At 45.5% G+C, this 16,650-nt stretch overlaps 1 protein-coding gene across 1 annotated transcript; it reads left to right on the forward strand.

Annotated features, from left to right (window-relative positions):
- Window positions 1-249: 249 nt before the first annotated feature.
- LOC129742614 (odorant receptor 67d-like) lies at window positions 250-9,732 on the forward strand. The gene is made up of 5 exons (XM_055734541.1): window positions 250-507; window positions 565-1,082; window positions 1,149-1,338; window positions 9,420-9,575; window positions 9,656-9,732. Exons 1-5 carry the CDS (start codon window positions 250-252, stop codon window positions 9,710-9,712), a joined length of 1,179 nt encoding a protein of 392 aa, XP_055590516.1. The 3' UTR covers window positions 9,713-9,732.
- The last annotated feature ends 6,918 nt before the right edge of the window (window positions 9,733-16,650 follow it).

Genomic DNA, 16,650 nt, shown 5'->3' on the forward strand with positions numbered 1-16,650 from the left:
ATCATAACAACTAAATTCTTATAGGTTTGAGTCAGCCCTGTCTAAAGACGGGCTTGGGTTAATCAAAGAACGGACTTGAAAAATTAACACCTCAACGCAATAAACAGCTCGTGGGAAAAGCAATTTGATTTATATCTTACGATCAATAATTCAATGAGCAAAAAATGAATATATAAATGAATGTAACCTACACATGTACCTTCATTTATCATCTTGAAAAGACAACGCATAAGACTACTCAAGCCAATCATGGCGCGGCTAAAATTACTACCGGAAGTTAAATATTCCTACGAGCTGTATGACTACAATTTGTTATTCATTCGCTGGATGGCCGATTTTTGCGGAATGGACATGATGGTTGAAAACTACAAAATCAACTACCGCACAGTCAGAACTGTCGTTGTCTTGTTATTTGCTATTGCGAGCACCGTCTATTCGGCGATCATCTATTTTCCTAACTTTTATAAAATAGTTGAGTTACTGATGGCATTCGGCATAACCGTGCAAGTGAGTAAAATATTTCTATTAAAGCTAACAAGCCAACATGTCTTTCAAATCCCACAGTCAGCTGCCAAGTTTTCTATTGGATACTTTCATTGGCCTTTCTACAAAATGATGTACAACAAGTTAAGGCTCCTTCACTTCATCAACCGCGATCATGCACGTAACAGCCAAACTTTACTGTTGTTGATTCAACGAATTCATCTGGCCTCGAAGGCAATAGCAGCAATTTATTCGATGGCTTTTGTTGTTTTTAATATGTACCCTTTATTATGGTTCTGGATTATGCATGAAAAAGTTCTAAGTCTTGCTTTTATAATTCCTGGGCTGAGCACTGAGGCATCTTATGGTTACGGAATAACGTTGATTGTGCATGCTTTCTTGATTTTCTTAGCAGTTACAGGATTGGTTGCTGCTGATACCGTCATACTGTTGTTCGTGACAAGCGTGAGTGGATATGCAGATTTGCTGCGAAATGAGCTTGATGATCTGAACGAATTGCTGGATTCAGCTGATTATGATAGGAAAATCATAAGCGAAAAAGTTCGAAGAATCTGTTGTATGCACCAGGAAGTAATTCAGTTAGTTTATTTTCCGATTATTTCTTCTCAAACAATGCTTCAATGTGATTCCCTTTCTAACGACAGATACGAGTCCGACCTAGACGACCGATACATTAACACCTGTTTCGTACAAGTGGTAACGTCTGTTACAAGCATCAGTGCGGCACTATTTCTGATTTACACCAAAAACCATATTCCTTCATATGGTTTGCTTCCTGCAAGCCTATTTCAGCTGCTAGAGTTTTGCCTCCTAGGAACAGTGCTTACTGTTAAGGTAAGTCAACTATATATTATAGTTTAACCTAGGGTTACCATATCCTGCAACGACAAAAAGAGTACATTGCAAAAAATATGTAGAGACCAACGCCATTTATTCAAAAACCATGATGTTTAAGGTTATTCAAAATCCGCCAATTTGTTGCAAGGTTCATAACTTTTATGATAAATGCTCAGAATTTTAAGTTGCATTATTCAAAGTTAACGATTTTATGCTGAGAAAGCTCACCAAAGTTGATAAAAAACTGTAATTTAAAAATTTTTTTTTTATTATAGGCGAATTTTGTGATTCATTAAAAATATTATTGCTGATTCGTGTTGTTGTTGTTATGCATATTGTCTACTGTCGGGGAGTTTATTGCATACTCAAAAGCGCTTATTTTGAACGAAAAATCCCGATTGAAATTGTTAATGCACTAGTGATTCCTTCCATTGGTATTTGCCCCTTGAAACATTCAACGAAAGAAGCAAAACTGAAGTGTTGTGCAACGAATGCATAAAAAGTTGGATCTTTAGTATTTGTAAGGATAAAATACTTATGTATTTGAAGAATTTAGATAATTTGTATAAGAAAGTTCTATTTAATTTCTTTCGAACAAAAAAAGAGTACTTTTCGTAAAATTTCACAAAAAGAAGAGTACGCTTATTTTTCGATCGAAAAAGAGTACATGTAATCTTAAAAGATTACGTACGGTAACCCTAGTTGAGCCCAAATGGGTGACGTTTAGGCAATGTTAAAATGAGATTTTATCGAAATCATTTGACTTTTTCCAGTATAATTTCAACTTCAAGGTTTTACAAATTTTATAGCCAAATTCCATATCTTACTTACTTAATGGTCCCGCGTCGATTATTCGGCGCAAAGGGCCGTGCAAATTCCATATCCGTTAACTTCAAATAAATTTATCTATAATTATCCAGAAAGATCATAGTTTCAAGAAATAATTTAGAGGTATGGACGAGGTAAACGATACGTATAGGAAGTTGTACCGGTAGATAATGAATTTCTTCGAGATATTTATCTGATCCTCGAGGAACTAGTGGTTTAGTGGTTCTGCACATACATATGTGGACGACTTGATAACAGGAAACATTTTGAAGAATATGTCCAATATTTTTTTGAGATTCCAAACCCGGATCAGTCGATTCATATAAATCTTTTTGCCTACCACTCGCCTTTGATAAAAGCCACGACTTAGGATAAATACTAAACAATGTGGACAAGATAACACAAATACAAAGTATAACAAGTCTGATGGTTTTTTCTCCCCTTTTTTTGTTGTTGTGTTCCATTGGGTGGGCTTCATCGAAATTCATAGAATAAGACACTTTTAGCAATTGAAAAGCCTTCGTTGACAAGAATAGATGGTACTGTATAACACATACTTAAAGACGTTTGAACTAAATGTGTCCGGAAGTACATAATCTTTTACGTCTCAATGGCCGAGCGGTTTGCGTGTGGTGAGGCGGTAATCGCTGGTCCGCTGATGGCATAGGTTTGTTTCCCATCTCGGTACTGAGAGTAAAATGTAAATGTTAAGTTGTCCAGTCTTCAATGCATAGATCGGCTAGTCTTTCAAATAGGAGAAATACCCAACCTCGGTAAATGCTTTGGTCGCATGCACACTAAGAAGGTGGCCGATTTAGAAAATTGTTACGGAATCCGAAAGAAATGACCGAACTGGAACTTTGATCACAACTTTTATCATGAAAATACGGACACGAGTTGGAACTTGACACGTTTTAACCCTTGCCCAACAAGGCAAGCTGGATCAACTTGCTAGATAAGCTAAACGCATCAAGCTTGAAATTCTGGGACTGAACGAAGTCCGTTGACCTAACACTTGGACACAAGACAAAGTCCGGGCAAGTACTGCTTTACTCTGGCATACGAGGAGAACACGCTACTCGGGAACGATGAGTTGGTTTCCTATTAAGCCCGCAGGTCCATGCGGCCCTCGTAAGATGGAAACCGATAAACGAAAAAATAATCGTAGCCAGATTCAATGGTCCAGTGTTAAGCGCCAACTGACGTTGCTGATTTGCAAGAGAAAGAGCATTTTTAAAGTCAATTGAACAGCGTGGTTGAGAAAATTCCGAAGGGTGACATTCAAATCAATTTGGGCGACTTCAACGCAAGGATTGGATCTGACAATCAGGACTATGAGTACATCATGGGGCGCCATGGCCTAGGAAGGACAGATGAACTAAAACGGAGAGCTGTTTGTAGATTTTTGTGGCAACAACAACGTGGTGATCGGTGGATCGCTCTTCCCCCATCGACCAGCACATAAGGTCACTTGGGTACCCCGAGATCGCAGAACAAAAAATCAAATTGACCACATCTGCACCAGCCGGAAATGTAGAACGAGCTATCTTGATGCCTTCAACAAACGTAGTGCAGACATTGCATCTGATCATCACCCCGTCCTTGGCGAGATATGACTAAGAGTTGCGAGTGTCCAACGGCATGAGAAGAAAGTCGGGTGTCGATAAGACGTTCGCCGGTTGGAGAATCCAGAGGTGAAAAGGGCATACGTTGAACAGCCATGGTTATTTTATTTATTTACATAGTATTCCGTCTTACGACATAACTTGACGAACATAATTCCTAAAATTCACTCGGTTCATAGCAACCGTTCTCCAATTTCTAGGGCACCCCACGTTCGCCAAATCACGCTCTTCTTGGTCTAACCACCTCGCTCGTTGCGCCCCCGCTCGTCTTGTTCCTACCGGATTCGTAGCGAACACCTGTTTTGCAGGACAGTCGTCCGGCATTCTCGCAACATGTCCCGCCCAGCGTATCCGGCCAGCCTTAACCACCTTCTGGATACTGGATTCGCCGTAGAGTCGCGCGAGCTCGTGGTTCATCCTTCGCCTCCACACTCCGTTCTATTGTACGCCTCCAAAGATGGTTCTTAACACTCGTCGCTCGAATACTCCGAGTGTACGCAGGTCCTCCTCGAGCAATATCCATGTCTCGTGCCCGTAGAGAACATTTATTTTATTTTTATTTACATAGTATTCCGTCTTACGACATAACTTGACGAACATAATTCCTAAAATTCACTCGGTCCATGGCAACCGTTCTCCAATTTCTCAGGCACCCCACGTTCGCCAGATCACGCTCCACTTGGTCTCACCACCTCGCTCGTTGCGCCCCTGCTCGTCTTGTTCCTACCGGATTCGTGGCGAACACCTGTTTTGCAGGACAGTCATCCGGCATTCTCGCAACATGTCCCGCCCAGCGTATCCGGCCAGCCTTCACCACCTTCTGGATACTGGGTTCGCCGTAGAGTCGCGCGAGCTCGTGGTTCATTAAGAGAGAGAGAACAATCGGGTGGAAGGCCCTGCCGAAAAGGCAGATGAGCCGACGAGCGCGAATACCGGGTGGCAGACGGTATCGCGCAAAAGGGGAAGGCCCAAAGGTACGGAGACGGGAAAAACCAAACCCCAACCCCAGATGTCTTGCGACAGATGCGTACGAACGAAGATCTCGCCGATCTAGGCGAGAAAGTTCGGAGGATCCATCGGACACGCACTGGCGAGATGATCCTCGAACTAAAACGTGGTGCGGGAAACTTACGGCTAAGGCAGCCGAAGCTTTTGGCGACAAGGCTGCGGTGCGTGCCCTCTGTAAGGAGGTGACCATCCGGGTTAAAAACCTGGATGAAGTCACAACGGAAGACGAACTGCGGGTGGCACTGGTCGAGCAATGCAAAATCTGCTCTGACCAGATGACGGTTCGTCTGCGGAATGGCCCCCCCAAATCTGGTATGCAGATTGGGCTGGTCAAACTTCCGGTTGCAGCAGCAAACGCCGCACTTAGGTGTGGGCGGCTAAAGGTGGGATGGTCTATCTGTAAGATATCCATCCCCCAGCAACCGGACCGGTGCTTCAAGTGCCTGTTGAACGGCCACAAGTCGTTCGACTGCACTGGGGCAGACAGAAGTGGCATATGCTGGCGCTGCAGCGAAACCGGCCACAAGTCGGCTAACTGCAAAAAGCCTGCCTAAATGCCCTGTCTGCGCTGGAGACCACGCTGTTGGCAACCCTAGGTGCCCCGCCTACGCAAAGGCGCAGGCGGTACTACAACCACTGCTACACGGCACACCAGCTGTTGCGGCAGATGACAGTTGAGGAAAAGTTGGAAATCGCGCTAGTGGCAGACCCATATCGCAGAGCTGCGAATGGCATTAATTGGGCGACTGATGATGCCAAACTGGCCGCGATATGGGTTACAGGTAGTTTCCCCATACAAGAAGTTGTGGCGACGGAAAACGAAGGCATGGTGGTGGCCAAAGTTAACGGGATCTACTTCTGTAGCTGCTATGTTCCCCCAAGATGGTCTTTGGAGAGGTTTGGCACTATGGTTGACAAGATGGTAGATGTGCTAATGGGGAAAAGCCCCATCGTTATTGCTGGCGACTTTAACGCGTGGGCCGATGAATGGGGTAGCCGTCTCACAAACCCAAGAGGTCAAATTCTCTTAGAAGTCCTGGCGAGGCTTAATGTGGATCTGGCCAACGTAGGGAATACCAGTACCTACCAAGGTTGGAACGGGAGCAAGTCAACCATAGATCTCACCTTCGGTAGCCCGGGGTTGGTAAGCGATTGGATGGTGAGCGAGGCCTACACGAATAGCGATCACTTCGCGATTCGCTATCGGCTAGGCTCAAGTACGCGGACAGGTAGACGCGAGTCTCGTACAGGAGAACGCCTCTGGAAGACAACGCAGTTCGACCAGAACGTCTTTTTCGAAGCGTTGCACTGGGAGAGGAACCTGGAAAACCTGTCCGCGGAAGAACTGACGTGGCCGAGAAGGGCCAAGCATAAAGGCACTAGGCCACCCGTCTATTGGTGGACGGAGGAAATTGCGGGTCTGCGTGTCGACTGCCATAGGGCAAGGCGCAGGATGCAGAACGCAAGGACCCAAGAAGAGCGAACGGAGCGTAGGCCACTCTTCACAAGTGCGAGATCGGCCCTCCGCAGGGCCATCAACGCAAGCAAGAGGGCACGTTTCAAACAGATATGCCGTGACGCCAACGACTGTACATGGTGTGATGCCTATCGGATAGTCATGGGCAGAACTAAAAGTGGGGGTGCACCACCTGAAACGTGCCCCGATAAACTGAGAGTCATCATCAATGAGCTGTTCCCACAGCACGATGTTACCCGCTGGCCAACAGTCCCGTATGACTGGGACACCAGCGCTGAAGAGAGGATAACGGTGGAAGAACTTCGCGAGATCGCCAAGTCTCTCCAACCGAGGAAGGCCCCCGGACCGGACGGCTTCTTCTGCCAAAGCCGGGTAAGCGTCCAGGAGACCCATCGGCATATCGGCCAATCTGTCTACTGGATACAGCGGGTAAGGTCCTGGAGAAGGTGATTCAGAACCGACTTCAGAGATACACGGAAAGTGAGGGCGGACTCTCGGTGAAACAGTTTGGTTTCCGTCGAGGTCGAAGCACCGTAGATGCCATCCGCTCGGTCATCGAGGTAGCGGACAGAGCCAGGCTGACCAAGAGGAGAGGGCTCCGCTTTTGCGCGGTTGTCACTCTGGATGTGAAGAACGCCTTCAACAGTGTCAGTTGGACAGCGATTGCATCGTCGCTCATCCAAATGAGGATCCCGGCATATCTGTATAGGCTTGTGGAAAGTTACTTCCACAATCGCCAACTGCAGTATATGACCGGCGAGGGTTTGCGAACACAAGAGGTTTCGGCGGGTGTTCCACAGGGGTCAATACTCGGCCCGGTTCTGTGGAACATCACTTACGACGAACTCCTACGAACGAGCCTCCCATCGGGAGCCGAACTCGTAGGATTTGCAGATGATGTAGTCCTCTTGGCGAGGGGCTCCTCAACAGCGGAGGTTGAGCTACTGGCCACGATAGCTATCCAGGAAGTGGAACGCTGGATGCACTCCAAGTGCCTGCGTCTAGCCCACCACAAAACCGAGATGGTGCTTTTCACCAACCTGAAATCACCCTAAACAGGTACCATTGCCGTTGGACCGTGCAATATCGTGTCCAAACGCGCAATCAAGTACCTAGGAGTGATGATTGACGACAGGCTCAGCTTTACGAGCCATGTCGATTACGTGTGCAAGAGAGCGGCAATGGCCACGGCCGCACTCACACGAATGATGCCGAACTCCTCGGCCATCCAAAGCAGCAAAAGGCGGATCCTGGCAAGTGTGACCACATCGATCTTGCGGTACGGAGCAGCGGCCTGGAGGCAGGCCTTGGGAGGAAGCTGTAACCTGCAGCGACTTAGCAGCGTTCAGCGGCTGATGAACCTGCGGGTTATCAGCGGATACCTGACCATGTCGTCCGAAGCCGCCTGTGTAGTAGCGGGTGTTATGCCCATCTCGGTTTTGCTTGAGGAGGATGTCTATTGCTACGACAACAAAGACACGCCCAACGTACGAGATCTCGCCAATGAGGACTCGATGTCCAACTGGCAGCAGCTGTGGGACAGCATAACGTTGATCTGTACAACCCTCAAAGTACTCTACAAAGTGACCCTAAACAGGATCCAGGAGAATATCGACACTACACTCCGACGGCAACAAGCTGGATTCCGATCCGGACGATCATGTGTGGACCACATCACAACATCATACTGGAACAAATCAAAGAATTCCAGGACTCTCTTATGCTGGTGTTCATTGATTTCGAAAAAGCATTCGACCGACTTGTGACCCAGGGCTCTAAGGCGACGAGGAGTCCCAGAGAAACTAGTCCATCTCATCGAAGCCAAATACGCAGCATTTTCGGTAATCCCGGTAACTGCTGGAATGAGACAGGGATGTACATCGCTACATTTTCTAATCGTATTAGCAGAGATTCTGACTGGATCGATCGACTGTGCACCGAACCGAGGATTGCCATGGAATCCTTCAACAATGGAGCAACTGAACGACCGTTTTGATCGCCCAAACACAACCGGAAATACATAGCAAACTCGACGACCTCGCCGTAAGCTCCAAGGCAGCAGGTTGCAAAGTCAATGTCGGAAAGACCAAGTCGATGGAGATCAAAATAGAAAATTGCTCTAGTTTCATGGTAGCTGGGCAACAGGTTGAGAAAGTGGAGTGCTACCAGTATCTTGGTAGCCAGATAACGCCTGATGATGGTACCAAGAAAGACATTGAAACTCGAATCAGAAAAGCCCGATTTGCATTTGCGAGTCTCCGGAACATCTGGCGCTCATGTCAGATATGTATATCTACGAACGAAAAAGCGAATCTTTAACTCAAACGTCAAATCCGTATTACTGTCAGACGGCAGCAACGCTATTCTAACCGTATGGAGCACATCTCTCAGATTTCCCCTTTTTTTGACAGATTTAAGCTTTTTTCTTCAGATTTGAGCTTTCATATCCTATGCTCTCAAGACAAAAAAAAAAGCTTAAATCTGAGGAAAAAAGCTTAAAAACGAGATTCACGACCACTTGTTTAAAAGATGTTGGTCACACGATACATAGACAAAACGTGTAACGTTGCCGGGTCCTGGTTGCGAAGAGATGAGAACGAGATTTGCAGAGAGGCGCTGGAATGGAATCCAGAAGGACATCGAAGAAGGAAGAGGCAGACCCCAAAACTCGTGGCGGCGATGCCTAGCCGCTGAAATACGAACTGTCGATGAGAGTCTTGACTGGGACCAAGTCAAGACGCTGGCTCCGGATCGTCAACAGAGGAGGTCTTTTACCACGGCCCTATGCACCGGAGGATCGGCGCGCGAACATTAAGTAAACTAGTAAGGTGAAAACCCCATTTGTGGGTAATTTAAAATTACTGAAGAATAGTCTTTCTGATTACGTCAATGAAATTTCTCACCAAACTTAAACTTTTGAGGCATTATCTGTATGCTCTACATAGAGTTTTAGAAACTATTGAATTCGAAAAGTGTATTTATTATCTGTTAGTTTAAGTTTTTAAACATTTTCGAAGGCGTTTCGGTGGAAGTTAAATGATAATTCTGAAAGGGGGAATTAAAAATTTAAATGAGATAACGGATTGATAAACCAGCTTTGAAGAAAATTGATAGGTGTTGAAAACAATATCTCTTTACAGAATCAAGAGATCATGGAAAGTATATACGACGCCCATTGGTACAAATTGCCGAAAGAAGAACAACGTTGTTTCGAGTTGATGCTGCATAAAAGCCAAAACACCATTGAGATGACCATCGGTGGACTGGCGCCGCTTAATATCGAAACATTTGTCGGGGTAAGTATAAGTTTTACTTTGAACAACTAGATACCTGCTAAAAACTTTTCAAAATTTTCTTATTTTAATTATCGTTGCAGATAATCAATCGCATTTACTCATATTTCATGATGCTCATCAATTTTATTGAGGATTGAGCAGTTTAGTTTGATTAAGAACCAATGTTTAAAATAAAGATGTCTACCATCTTTAAAAATGAATCAATTCTTCATTTAAACTGTAATTTCGATTCAGGCCTATGCAACGCTATATGAATCCCGTGTGTGCGTCAAACATATTTTTGCCAGAAGTGAAATCCAGTTTTAAACCTTTTTTGTTACACAAAATCCCGATGCAAAGTGTAATGCTTAAAGATAAATTTGCACTTCGGCTGAACAGTAAACCGGAACCCTCCATTGGCACCCAATGCAGTTAACGCCATTTTTTTTTTAAAGTTTAGATTCTCAAACAATTTCAACAGGTAACGTTAATTGCATTGGGCAAGTGTCAGACGTTGTGCATATTGTGCAAATATGCTGACCATGCAACGAAGGGTCATTGCACCGTTCTGCCGAGGTGCCAATGGCGATTTTGAAACTCATCTGCCGCGGAGAAATGAGAATTCAAGTGAAATTACTATAATTTGCGAACTTTATGGTGGCAATGCACGCAAAGCTACCATCCAACCAAAGTCCTTCTATGGCATGGCGTGGTGAGGAAAATTGCGACAACTAAAATACACGCACGAAAGCTGGCCACGAAGACGCCTGGAGGATTATCGCATATGGATGACTTTTTGATACGCGTTCTCCTTTTCCTTGGATTCGCGCTTCGGCTTTATTGGAAGGCAGATTATTAAAGCAGCAAAAACGGGCAACCGATTACGAAAGGATCGCCTCACGGAGAACTACTAGGAGAAGGCAAGGAGTCATAAAATTTAATCGTCAGCGAGAGGGTTCTTGTCTTCACATGATTGCTTAAATATGGTCATTAGTGGATCAACTTGTTACCATGATTAGGATGTAGCACATCGTTAAACGTCGTGACTGTACGAAATGAATGCGGGCACTTCTGCAGGAGGTGTAATTGAATTAAATTTCACTGGAGTAAGCGTCGTGAGGCGATTTTGAATAGTAAATGCCTTGATCCATGGGAGGAAAATTGGAAGGTTTTTTTACAGAAACAGCATTCGCATCAAAGTATTACATTACATCACATGGAGCACATCTCAACGCTTTGAAGTGCAATCATTAGAAGAAGAAAAATTTAAGCATGTCGATGTAGAAAATAGAATCGTAGTAATATATTTTTTCAGAAATCGACGATATTATATATGATTAAAGATCATTTTGAAAAAATTACTTGTGCCTTATAATGTTCGAGCATGTGAGCTTTGTTAAATAACCCCATAGATATTTGATAGACATTTGATAAATACCGTCAAACGGGACATCATATAAAAGCAGGGTTAGACGCAAAATTTGTATACCACAACACCCATTCAATTTCTATTTCAACATTCTGTAAAAAAAACTTATCATTTAACGATAACGAATTGATGATGACATAGTTTTTAATATCGTTAAAGATTTTTTTAAAGTTTTTGATTCTCATAAAAATTTAAAAAAATCGAGCAATAAATGTTGTTGGAACGTATTCGGACTCTTTTCAGCAAAACCCGGTTTTTACAGGATGTAGCTAAAAGCTAAAATAATTTCATTTTAATTAAGCGGAATATAAACTATAAAACTAAGACTTACATCGAGTGTCCTACTGTCTTGCAGCGTTCCGAAAGATCTCGAGTCCGCGCAACTGCCTACTCAAACTAAATACTATTTTGATCAACTACTATCTGCAAGAAAACCGATTTAAATACTCACAACCAACTATAGTCACGGCTAGCGATATCCTTAACGTCACGACCTATTGTCCAACAGTAGAAACGGCCTAAAAAAGTTGCACACCTGTTTCTATTAATTTGTACCGTGTGAGTATTCTGATAATACCTACGATTTAGTAAATGATGCTGAACTGAACGTCGGGTTGATATTAATTTAATTTAAAAAAACACCAAGTTTAATATCGAACGCAACTCAACTTCACAATCTTAGGATGACGAATCAACTTCCAATTTCAGTCTTCTTTTTCTCATTTGCCACTTATTTCTTCATACTCATCTGTTGTCATTCTGACAGCGGGTTCCGTGGAGTCAGCCACTGTGGGCTGTCGAAGTCGCAACAACATCCCCCCTTCCGTAAGGCGAGTCTGCTTCCGGAGCCTTACAACCAACCACATTCAGTAGCGCAATCTTCGACGCAGGCCTTGTTATCGGACCCGATGACGTTTGCACCACTGCTCGGCGAACGCGTCCATCAGCACCCTCGATCGTCTTCATGATTCGGCCTCGTAACCATCCGTTCCGAACCGACTCATAGACGATTACCACCAAGTCTACGCTGTCTTGACTGACCTAACTAGCCGCTCCCAGGCTCCTCCTATGTGAGGCGCCGAAGGCGGATTGAACTTCCACTGCGTAGCGGCATTGGTGAATATTGTTCCCAGATTTCGGTTGATGTCCTCGATTTCCCGAACTAATTCGTTCCTGGCGTCCCAGAAGTTCGTCCCATTGTCCGAGTAGATTTCGATCGGAGATCCTCGTCGACCGATAAACGCCGCACTGCCATCTGGCAGGAAACCGTTGTAAGCGAGTGTACTACCTCCAGATGAACCGCTCGCACAGTCAAGCATGTGAAAAAAACACCAAGTTTAATATCGAACGCCCCATCTCTTCACGGTGCTGCGACCCACTCGAATAAGTATCGGCCCGAAATAATCGAGTCTAACGTAGGAAAAAAGGGCGACAAAACGATTTGAGTCTCGCCGCAGGAAGAGGACTCATCCGAGGGAAGACTGGTTTGGCATTGTAGACTCTACAATGCGCGCATTCCTTCGCAATCCGACGCACGACCGATTTCAGTTGCGATACGTGGTATTTCTGTCGCAGTTCGTTGACCACAGTGCTAAAATTACGGTGTAAATATTTCTCGTGGTACCGCTGTACCAGGAGTTCCGAGTGATTTCCAAAGAATGGTCCTTGATGATGTTGTCGATCAAGCGACTCCCGATCAGTGCCGCCATCAGTTCCGCCCGTGGTATCGTCAGTGTCTTCAACGGTGTCACTTTTGCCTTCGCTGATATCAGCGCACACTCGACTCTTCCATCTACTTCTGCCCTCAAACATATGGCGCACGCGTAGGCGGATTCGCTGGCGTATACAAATGCGTGTAATTGTAACGCTCCAAGATCACGGGAAGTCCAGCTCGGAAAATATGCACGGGGTACGCGAATCTCGTTCAGTTGCGGAAATAAAGCGATCCATTTCTCCCAACGTTTGTGTATGTCCTCTGGAACTAGCTCATCCCAGGACTTTCCACTTCTCCAAATGTCCTGGATGAGGATCTTTCCATGGATGGTAAAGTGGGACAGGAGACCTAAGGGATCGTAAACGCTCATGACAATGCGCAAAACCTCTCGCTTTGTGGGCCAAACTGGTACATGCCCAAGGCTGGAAGAGAATGTGAATGCATCTTCCGCCCGGACCCAAAACATGCCCAAAATTCTTTCGGTAGAAACGGACTCAGATGTATCGAAAAACTTCACAGAGGAAGGGTCGGATTCTCCAACAGCTCGCAAAACTTCATCGTTGTTCGAAGACCAAGAATAAATTTCGAACCCTGCTTGGGAATGCACGAATCGGACTTGTAAAGCAGTCTCCGCTGCTTCTTCTGGACTATCAAAACTCTGGAGATAGTCGTGCATGTAATGATGATGAATGATCGACTCTGCTGCTCGTGGGAATCTTTCTTCATGCTCTCGAGCGTTCGCGTTTTTGACGTACTGTGCGGAGCACGGAGAGCAAGAAGCACCAAAGGTGGCCACTTTCATCAAAAGTATCTCAGGCTGTTGCTCGGGATGCGATCTCCAGAAAATCCTTTGCGCGTGGATGTCTTCGTCGCGGATGAGCACTCGGTGAAACATCTCGCGGATATCGGCACACACCGCGATCCGCTTTTCTCGGAACCCGCACAATACTTTCGGCAGCGACACCAACAGATCTGGACTTTTCATCAGCATAGTGTTCAAACAAATGCCGTCTACCTTGGCTGCCGCGTCGCAGAAGATTCTCACCTTGCCGGGCTTTTTGGGATTGACGACAACGCCCAGTGGCAAGTACCACGCCCGCCGAGGATCCGCCGCTTCAATCTCCGCCTTCGTCGCTCTGATCAGGTACCCCTTTTCCTGGTATTCCGCAATCTGCTTCCTGACACTCTCGCCGATTATGGAATCTGCTGCCATGCGTCGCTCTAAGCAAGACAAATGTTTCACCGCCATCGCAAAGTTATCCGGGAATTCAAAGTAATCGTGTTTCCATAGAAGGCCTGTCTCGTAACGTCCAGCTACTCGCTTGGTGGTCTCTATCAGGATTAGGCGCGCTCTTCTGTCTTCGTCGGATTCTGGACTCGGGCACACGGCGATTCCTAAGTTGTCCACGGCAAACGATTGCTTCACTATCTCGTGCAGGCTACTCAACTGGGAAGAACAGTCACATATATGGAAACTGTAGTTGACGAGAGTTTCTGCAGGTTTCGATAAAGATCCGTGGATGGACCATCCACGAGATTTCGTTGCAATCGTAGAATGAGGCTCGCCTTCGCGCTCCCGAAGAGCCACCGACAAATGAGCATTGTCGTTTCCAATAAGGATCCGGGGAACAGCACCTTCGTAGTCGCATATCGGTAGACCAGACAAATGGGGAAAACGGGACGATAATCGGCGATATACGAGTGATTGCACCGGCAAAGAAAGTTTCTCCCCCGTTCGAATGTTCGTTAGGGGGAAACACCTGGAGCTGCCTTGTCCCGAAACATCCAGCGACACCCATTTCGAATTGGGCTCTTCTCTGGTGACGTCCGCTGTCCAAGACATGCACAACACTTCGCTTTTTCCTTCGAGTTCCAGTTGTTCCGCTATGCCATTCTCCATCAACGTGATAGACGACCCATCGTCCAGAAAAGCAAACACGTCGATTGAGCGTCCGCGGCTGTGCAGGGTTACTGGTAAAATACGGAACAAAGCTTTCGGGTTTTCGTTCCGATGACTGTTCACACTTGCAGAAACATTCGGTGGATTTTTCTGCGGGTTATGCAGTAGCGGATGATGCCGCTAACGTGGATAGCGGATAACGTGCCGCTATTAAGCCTACCCCCATTCTGATGGTCGCACTTCGGAATGAGCATGAACAAAATTCCGCTCACTGCTCCTTCCAGCCTTAGCGCCACTCTGATCGGGCTTGACCCGCATGGGCAAGGTGACGTCTGAAGCGGCTTTCACTAGCACTGACATGAATCGAGCAAATGTTCGCAGGTTCACCTCCACGAACTGATCCTTGAACATGGACCAATCCATTTGCATCTGGGTTTGGCAATTAGCTCGAATAGCAACGTCGGATTATTCAGGTGCGCTTCTTGTTGTCCAGCTTCCAGATGATCGCAAAGATTTCCAACCACTGTGCGAACGTTATCAGCGTTTCCAATTTGTCCGGCTTTGGAGCGGGAGTATCCTTCACCTTCCTCAGCAACGAAAAAATCATGATTTCCGGCCTTCCGTACATCTGCTTCAGCGTCTCGATGATTATCGGTACGGCAGACGGTATCAGCAGCTTGCTTCGCAACGCATCCAACGCCTCCCCACGTAGACTTCGTTGCAGTCGGGTTAAATTTTCGACGTCCGAATAACCGCAAGCATGTGAGGTGTTATTATAGATCCCGAAAAATAACGGCCAGTCTTCAGGGTTGCCGGAAAATGTCGGTAAATCCTGTCCCATAAGTTGCCGGGCTGCGATTTGTTCCGACGATAGGCCCCTGAACAGCTGCTGCAAATTGGTAGTCGACACTGTTTCATTTCGGTTCACGCACTCCGGGTTTGCACTGTACGCACTGTGATGGTTCACATTCCAGGGTGAAGAGGGATTCACGGGCAGTAGGGGGAATGACGGGGTAGGATAGGGACCACGCTGAGAATTCACGCACTGCTCACTCGGTTGTCCTGACACCACAGCACCTGCGGCGGGATTTGATACAGAATTATGATAAACCGAATTAAACTGGTTGACTGGAACAGAAAACGTAGTTGGCTCCCGAGCTTGCATTTGCTGATTGACGATAAAGGGCAACATTCTACTGGGCAATTGTCCAAAGCTTGAAAGCGGGATCGAGGACGGTTGAGGCACTGAACAGAAAGAAGTGCCAATCGCAAAGCCCGAATTTGGAACTGTTGTCTGTGTAGTCGAATAACTTTCCTCAGCCGGTAAACTATTATGAATCAAGTTGTGCATCGGTCCTACTTCCGGAAATTTGCTCAAAGATGGTGGAAAACGTTCTGTTATTTCCGGAATCGCGCCCGTGTATACCAAAGGTTTACTAATAGTATCCAAAACAAGAGTATTTGCCATATTTCGATTCGCTTCAACAGTAGTTTGCAAACCGCGAGGGACTATCACCTGTCGGTCAGGTAAAGAAATATGTGACGTACCTGTATGTGCAGGGCAAGTGGTGGGGGTGGAGCTTGTAGAAGGCTCTATACTAAGTTTCGGAATAGCGGAAATTAGATCACTGGGATTATATCCGACGACGCCAGATCTTGTATCAGTCGTTGCTGCAGACACCGGGGTAGACGCTGTTTCAGGGGCAATAAACACGGTCGTTGTGTCCGTAGTTTTTCCCAGCAAAAAGCAACAATTGTAGCAATTTTTGTTTCTGTTCGAATTCAATTTTACATTTCTTTTTCTGCCAAATATGTTTTCAAAGAAAAAGCATGGGGTGCTGCATACATTTAGGGGTGAAAAAAACTGCAACAAAAAAAAAATAAACAAATAACTGAAATTAGAAAACTTAATCCTTGGATGCAAAAAAATTTGAAATTTTAAAACGCGTGATACAAAACTTTCATATTCCAGTACTGTAAAACGAGGTAACTTTGATCACTTGGGAAAAATTGATCAACAATAAATTTTCCCACATTATCGTCAATTATTTAG

The sequence above is a fragment of the Uranotaenia lowii genome, chromosome 2, assembly GCF_029784155.1.
Source record: "Uranotaenia lowii strain MFRU-FL chromosome 2, ASM2978415v1, whole genome shotgun sequence".
NCBI classification, from domain to species: domain Eukaryota; kingdom Metazoa; phylum Arthropoda; class Insecta; order Diptera; family Culicidae; genus Uranotaenia; species Uranotaenia lowii.